The following is a 7,962-nucleotide window of genomic DNA, read 5'->3' on the forward strand; positions in this document are numbered from 1 at the left end:
GTGTACCTGACTGGGTAATTCAACAAGATCATAGATGGTGAGCAGATGCTTGAAGAATGGAGACGAAGTGTACTGGTGCCAATTTTTAAGAACAAAGGAGATGTGCAGAGTTGCAGTAACTACAGAGGAATAAAGTTGATGAACCATACAATGACACTATGGGAAAGAGTAGTTGAAGGTAGACTAAGAACAGAAGTGAAGATTTGTGAGCAGCAGTATGGCTTTATGTCAAAAAAAGAGTACGGCAGATGCAGTGTTTGCTTTAAGAATGCTGATAGAGAAGTACAGAGAAGGTCAAAAGGAATGGCATTGTGTCTTTGGAGATCTGGAGAAAGCGCATGACAGGGTGCCCAGACAAGAGCTGTGGTATTGCATGAGAGAGTCTGGAGTGACAGAAAAGTATGACAGGGCGGTGCAAGACATGTATCATGACTGTAAGGCAGTTGTGAGGTGTGCTCTGTTGGTGTGACGGAGGAATTCAAGGTGGAGGTGAGACTCCACCAGGGGTCAGCTCTGAGCCCCTTCTTATTCGCTATGGTGATGGGCAGGCTGACAGACGATGTTAGACAATAATCTCCTTGGACGATGATGTTTGCGGATGGCATTGTGATCTGTAGTGAGAGCAGGGAACAGTTGGGAGAGAAACTAGAGCGGTGAAGGTATGCTCTGGAAAGGAGAGGAATGAAGGTCAGTCGCAGCAAGACTCAATATATGTGTGTGAATGAGAGGGATGCAAGTACAAAAGTGATGCTTCAGGGAAAAGAGATAAAGAAGGTGGATGATTTTTAAGTACTTGGGGTCAACTGTCCAGACCAATGTAGAGTGTGGAAAAGAGGTGAAGAAGCGTGTCCAGGCAGGTTGGAACTGCTGGAGAAAAATGTTAGCTATGATGTGTGATTGAAGGGTTTCAGCTAGGATGAAAAGAAGTGTATAAAACGGTGATGAGACCAGCCATGATGTTTGGACTGGAGACTGCCACTGAAGAAAAGACAGGAAGACGAGCTGGAGGCAGCAGAGACGAAGATGTTGAGGTTTTCTTTGGGAGTGACGAGGTTGGATAGCATCAGGAATGAATATATCAGAGAGACAACTCATATAGAGGCTATGGAGAGAAAGTCAGAGAAGCCAGACTAAGATGGTTTGGACATGTCCAGAGGAGGGAGAGCGACTATATCGGGAGAAGGCTCCTGAGCCTTGAACTGCCAGGCAGAAGACCGATAGGAATACCTAAGTCTTATGGATGTTGTCAAAGAGGACATGAAGGTAGCTGGTGTGAGAGAAGAGGACGCACAAAACCGGGTTAGATGGAGGACACTGATTTGCTGTGGCGACACCTGAAGGGAAAAGCCGAAAGGAAAAGAAGAAGGGAACATCGATGAATGTTTGCTGAGAGATTTTCCGCCGCTAACTACTCCCGCTTTTTCCAATGCACGGGGTAGAACTCCCATTTCGGGGCGAAATAGGAGTTCACTACTATGGAGCGCCCGGGAATCGTGAGGCGTTCCAACAGCCCGTGGGTCTCACCATTAAACATGGTGCCCAAAAGTGACGGTTCCTGACGGCCTTGCGGTGATTTTCATCGGCTCACCAATATACCCAACAATATAACCACACATGACCGTAACCCCATTCCGGACGTCCAAGATTTTTCCGCACATTTGGCCGGCACCAGGATGACAGATGGCAGATGGCAGATGATGTCCCAAAGACTGTGGTGATAACCCCTTTCGGGCTTTTTTTATTCCTCCGCATGCCTTGAGGACTGAATGGGGGCGGCAAAGACCTTTCAAAGACTGATGGACTCTGTCTTGTGAGGCCTCGATTTTTTTTTTTGTTTGTTGATCTCGATGACAATCTAGTGGCCAGCCCTTAACCAGAGGAACACCTGTCACACTTAACGATGGTTTCTAAGCGTCTTGCTTCGCACAGCCTTATCGTTGACTCTGTGAAGTGCCAATTTGGTCTGTCTGAGATCGATATCTCGGGGTATCACATTTCTCCACCGCGCGCCATCCCATTACCCGCCAAAGTGCAGGCAGTGGTGGATTTCCCCTGCCCAGCCATAGTTAATGCTTTGCAGGAGTTTTTGGGCATGGTTAATTTTTACAACTGGTTCCTTCCTCACGCAGCTCCCCTCCTACAACCCCTTTATGGCGCCTTGAGAAAAAAGAAGGCTAATGACCCCGTCGAGTGGTCTCTGCAATGGGCACAGGCTTTTCAACAAGCCAAGGACGCCCTCGCAAGTGCAACTCTTCTGGTCCACCCAATCTCAACCGCACAAGTAGGTTTTGACTACTGATTTGATCTTGCCGTAGGGGCGGTGGTCGAGCAGCTTGTGGAGAACAAATGGCAGCTCCTTGGATTTTTCAGTCGGAAGCTGCAGAATAATGAACACAAGTACAGTGTTTTTGACAGAGTTGTTAGCACTCTATCTTGTGACGCACCGTTTTCTTTTCCTCCTCAAAGGGCGCCGCTTCACTGCATATGTGGATAGATCACTCACATTCACCATGTCGAAGGTGACCGAACCGTTAGTAGCCATTTCAGAGTTCACAACAGACATTCTATATGTGGCTGGAAAATGTAACCCTGTGGCCGATTGTTTGTCACGCGCAATCGTATGAACAGTCTAGCTTGGGCTGGATTTTTAAAAGATGGCCGCCGCCCAACTTGAGGATCCGGACATCCACGAACTCAAGGCGGCAGGCACGGCCCTGAAGCTTGACGAGGTGGCACTGTGTGAAGGGGGTCCCGCTCTCCTCTGCGATGTTCAACAGTAGCCAAAATGGAACTGTATTGTGCCACTTTGCAGTTTTTTTTTGACGTCGATACTAGTGCAGCGTATTCTACCGGAAACAAATTCCTTGTGAGTTCTACATACTTGGCAATAAAGATGATTCTGATTCTGATTCTGATGTGTCTTCGGGTTGCACTCGTCCTGTGGTTCCACGGGAGTCGCGTCGACAATTTTTTTATTCTATTCATTCCCTCTAACACCCTGGTGTCCGGGCATCAGTCTACTACTTGGGGCCAAGTTTGTATGGCCTGGGTTACGTAAGGACGTCAGGAGGTGGGCACCTGCAAGCGTGGCATTTCAGTGTGCCAAAGTCCACAGGCACACCCGGGCGAACCTGGAAACTTTTCCGATTCTGGCCAAGAGATTTGACCATGTTCATGTGGATCTGATCGGGCCTCCTTCGCAGGGTTGCACACATCTCCTTAGGACGGTCGATCGGACCACGAGGTGGCAGAAGCAGTCCCCCTGTCTTCCACGACCTCTGCAGCAATAGCCTGTGCATTTCTGTTATCCTGGGTTGCGCGTTTCGTACGCCATCCGATATCACTTCGGACAGAGGACCCCAGTTTGTGTCTGACCTCTGGTCAGCCATGGTGCAGTCCTTGCGTGTGCAGTACACCGCACTACGGCCTACCACCCGTAGGCTAACGGGATGTGTGAACATTTTCACCGGTCATTTAAAGCTGCGCTAAGGGCCGCGCTATCGGACGGTAATTGGGTTGACCGTCTTCCATGGGTTCTCCTTGGGCTACGTTCGGCTCCAAAAGAAGACCTTAACGCCGCCCCAGCAGAGTTATTGCTCGGTCAGCTACTCTGTGTTCCTGGTGAATTTCTGCCGGAAGCTTTGGGTGCACCTTCTTTTCCCTTTTTGCCAGGCGAGCCACTGACTCCAGCACCGGTTCACCATTGTGTCCCAGAAGTATTTGTACCGTCTGCACTTCGGTCAGCCCGGATTGTCTTTGTGCGCCACGATACCCACTGCTCTCCCCTCCAGCCGCCGTATAATGGCCAGTTTAGAGTGCTCAAACACGGTGAAAATAGGTTCATGCTCGATATGGGTGGGCAAAGGTGTTTCATTAGACAGGCTCAAACCAGCTCATTTGGTTGCAGGTGAGGACATTTTGCCTAGGTCCCTCGCCGCAGACACCCTCCAAAACCTCCAGACTCACTTCAGCATGCCAGGGTCGACTGACCCACTCGGGTTTCACCTGGGTCAACTGCCCCAATAAGTTCACCTGTGCCACCGAATGAAGGACTGCGTAGTCCTCGTGGCAGGCTGGTCAAGCCTCCTGCAAAGTTTTCACCTTGACTTTCCTTCTGGGTGTTCTGGGGCGAAGCCGGTTTGGAGGACACTAGGACCATGTGTCTCACCCAGTCGGTACACAGAAGGGGGCTTGTACAAATTAAGAATATTTTACTGCATTTTCGATGTTTTAGTCAGATCCACTTGTTAGCAGTTGGAATAAAGAGGTGCTCCAGTCAGTCGTGTGTTCTCCTTCATCAACTGGTACAATGTACTCTATTTGATCTGAGCAGAAAATATGAAAAACCGGACACTTCGATTTCAAAACAAATGAACACAATTTTTACTTTTCTAACTAGCAACGAAAATGAAGGTTTATAGTTGGATTTTCGTCATTTAATTAACTTTTTTTTTTTTAATCAGGCCTGTCTTAGGACAACTCGGCGTGTTTCGGGTCCTGACGTGGCACCATACGTAGGCATCAATCCTAATTACACAAATATAGCTGTCGAGTGATCTCTCTATGTCCCGGTTGACGCCACCGAGGCAGCAAAAGTTGATGTTCATTGTTCTGTACCTGAAACAAGCTGTTTCATTCCTTAATTTTAATCACATTTTTGGGGGTTAAGTTTGAAATCATAAAATGAGCGGGTGGGCTGGGTTTTCAGAAGAGGAATTGCGGAGATTGCGGCAAAAAGGTAACCTGTTAACTTGTCTCGTCTGTGTAACGTTTGCTGCAAAAGGACATCCTCGTTACAGACTCTGTGTTAGCAAGTAAGAGCAAACTACGACCGCCCAGCCGCGATCGGCAACAACTACAAAGAAAGAAGACCTTGGAGCGAGCTGCTCAGGCATGCCCTGCATTCGTGTCTCTTGAACTTCCACCGGAACAGCAGCTCAAGAAGGTGCCATCGAAGGGTAAGCGGGATCACATTGCACCAGGAAGTCCGTCCGACAAAAGTTATGAACACAAGAGTCCAATCGACTACAAGATGCAAGAAAACTGGAATCAAGAAGCCGAGAAGAGGATTCCCGTCGTCAAGGAGCTTGAGAAACAAGAGGTTGAACTGTAAGTAGTTTTGTGTCCCCTTTATTAGGTAAATAATAAACGTTCATGTTTTTCATTTAAGGTAAACTATAAAAAAACACAAAAATATTACTTACATTGTTGCAGTCGAGAGAAGAAGCGTCTGCAGCAACTTCAACGGGAGCAAAAGATTATTGAGGAAAGAAATAAACTCAAGAAGGCTCTGCTTGTGAAAACTATAGCTGAAAAGTAAGTGTTTTGGTCAGGTACAATACAAGACCATAGCTGTAAAATAAATCAATAAACAAACAAATAAATACAAATGTTGAAGTTTTTTTCATTGTTGTTGTTCTCTGTAGGTCCAAACAAACTCAAGCTGAAGCTGTAAAGCTAAACAGAATCCAGAATGAGCTTCAAACCCTTGATGAGATGGTTTCTACTGACATCGGCATTATCAGAGGAAAGCTTGAACAAGCCAGCTGGGACTACACAACTGCGAGGTAACAACTGTGGTTTCTACAGACATGAAACTCCAACTACAAATCATTCCACTTGAAGGACAACCAACACCATTTTTTTGTTTCCTAACTGACATCAGAAAAACGTTTTATAGCATCTGAAATACCCAAAACATGCAGGCTGATATTTTTATTCAAATGCAAAGCACCAATAAAAATGACTTAAAAGTGTCCCAAAACTGCCACACAATGAGCTTGGAACTGGGGAGATTCAGAAAGTCCCGCCCCCTTGTTCGTGACGTCAGTGCCTTGCTCCAGAATCAAAACAATGGCTTCAGAGAGTTCAGATTCGGAGAAGATGCTTTCTTGTTACTCATCCAGTTATGAATATGATTCAAATAGTTCTGAAGAGGAAAGCATAAATGTTTGCAATCGATTAAAGAAGTCCTCCCGTATCAATTCGAGCCGTCAGGACACCAATGTACCGTCCCAGAAAATCCACAATATGACGCCCAAGCTCCGTTGGAAATGGTCTGATTTGTCTGCTGGGAATTTGTGTCAGCTAGTATCAAATAGTAGCCTTGGTGCAACACACAACGATTCACCATCGCATTATTTATGTGTTTTCCTTTGAATTTCGCCATCATCACGGATCAACACGAAGTTTTCAGACCAAACAAAGTAACCAAAATGCATTGTGTGTCGCCTTTTTGGTCAGTGATGATACCTACCGTGACGTCACGGTAGGTATCATCACCAACTCAAAAACAAGACTTCCTGAATATTCAGCGCGAGTATTATAACGTAAAATATAGCCATATGCGGTGGGATCTTTGTAAAATACGCTCAGTAGAAGTCATTTGAAGTGATTTTTACAAGATATGGACACAACGTGTCCGGAGGCGTCGGTTGTCCTTTAAGTGATTCTGACTTGACACTTCTTAGCGATGGATCACCTTGCACAAGACAGGTAAACTGAGTGGTTAGAAATGAGCCAAAGTCACACAAATTGCATTAAAATGGCTTTGTATTATGAGTCAATATCACATACAAACTGTCGGAATCTCTTCGAGGAAGGTACAGTTAAATGTGTTGTTTCACTGATGTTGTTACAGTGAAGTTAAAAGTCCTTGTGATATTGTGAGTTTGTCATTTTATGTGGTTTATATCCCCCTTATTTAAATATCCCTCCCTTCTCAACAGAAAGCGGTATGACAAGGCAGAGACAGAGTATGTCGTGGCCAAGTTAGAACTCCAGAAGAAAACTGACATGAAGGAGCAGCTGACAGAACACCTTTGTGCGATCATCCAACAAAATGAGCTACGCAAAGCCCTCAAGCTAGAAGAACTGATGCAACAGTTGCAAGTTGAGGCCACTGAGGAGGAGCTCCGAAGGGAGAAGGTTGAAGACGATGATGTGAGGCGCTCTGAATTGTTAGTATGTGTGAAAGAGCATCATGGTGTATCGGAGAGTCATGAGGGAACAATGCAATGGACACACACACACACAGAGTCTGAAAGTCAGAAGAAGAACGATGGTCTTCAGCTGGAGCACCAATTGAATGATGAAGTCCAGCCAGAGAACAATTGTAAAGCGGAATTTAAAAAGTGTTGTCAGGATAAACCTTTGGCTCAGATTTGAGACATTGTCCATTCCTCAAACAGGGAATCAGAAACATTACAGCATTGTGTCTGTGTAAGCTCTCAGTCGTACAGGAGTGGTCCATCGATGAGAAGGTTTCTTCAGCCGTCATCTGTACAATTTTGTCCGAAACGTCTGAAACCTTCAAAATTGTACAGATGACGGCTGAAGAAACCTTCTCATCGATTACAGCATTGTATAATTTAGAAATTATATTTACATGTTCATAGTGTCACGATGGACAACTGTTGAGAATGTCCGCCTCACCGCGCAGAAGTGCAAGATTCGATTCTGGCTCCGGCCTTCCTGTGTGGAGTCAGCATGTCCTCCCCATCCATGCCTCTATGGTTTTTTTCTGGGTACAGTGATACCTTGGTTTACGAACCTCTTGGCTTACAAACTTTTCAGTTTACAAACGTTAAATTTATGATTTTTTTTTTGTAACTTGCATCTTTATTATTTTTATAACATTTAAAAACAGTTGAAACTGAACAGTTGAATAAAGAATGCCTTGTGGCCAAATTGTATAACAACATCCTTTTGTAACTGCAAATTATTCCACAATGAAAACAACCTGGTTTGTGTTGTCGTTCGTTCATTCATTTGTTTGATTGTTTTTTATATTCATCCCATTTTTCCCATCTTGTTTTAAACTTCCCTGCTTGGACCCTCAGTATGTGTGTGAACCTATTCAGCTCAAATATCTCTTCCACTATTCCAATCCATTGGTTCTTTGCTGGTGGGTCGGTTTTAAACCATTTTCTTGTTATGGCTTTCTTGCTGGCTATCAGCAAC

The 7,962-nt window shown here is 45.4% G+C and overlaps 1 protein-coding gene across 1 annotated transcript; it reads left to right on the forward strand.

The window, feature by feature from the left end:
• Positions 1-4,518: 4,518 nt before the first annotated feature.
• gorab (golgin, rab6-interacting) lies at positions 4,519-7,702 on the forward strand. Its single transcript, XM_089001555.1, has 5 exons — positions 4,519-4,738; positions 4,800-5,109; positions 5,215-5,316; positions 5,427-5,567; positions 6,729-7,702. The coding sequence occupies exons 1-5, from the start codon at positions 4,684-4,686 to the stop codon at positions 7,165-7,167; spliced, it is 1,047 nt and encodes a 348-aa protein (XP_088857681.1). The 5' UTR covers positions 4,519-4,683; the 3' UTR covers positions 7,168-7,702.
• The last annotated feature ends 260 nt before the right edge of the window (positions 7,703-7,962 follow it).

The sequence above is a fragment of the Hippocampus bargibanti genome, linkage group LG07 (assembly GCF_051943395.1).
Source record: "Hippocampus bargibanti isolate YZ-2025 linkage group LG07, ASM5194339v1, whole genome shotgun sequence".
NCBI lineage: Eukaryota > Metazoa > Chordata > Actinopteri > Syngnathiformes > Syngnathidae > Hippocampus > Hippocampus bargibanti.

Excerpts from the sequence above, each read along its gene's own strand:
- gorab (XM_089001555.1), top strand. The coding sequence starts at position 4,684 with ATGAGCGGGTGGGCTGGGTTTTCAGAAGAGGAATTGCGGAGATTGCGG. Across the intron at positions 5,110-5,214 it reads GAGAAACAAGAGGTTGAACT|TCGAGAGAAGAAGCGTCTGC; the intron begins GTAAGTAGTTTT and ends ACATTGTTGCAG. Across the intron at positions 5,317-5,426 it reads GTGAAAACTATAGCTGAAAA|GTCCAAACAAACTCAAGCTG; the intron begins GTAAGTGTTTTG and ends TGTTCTCTGTAG.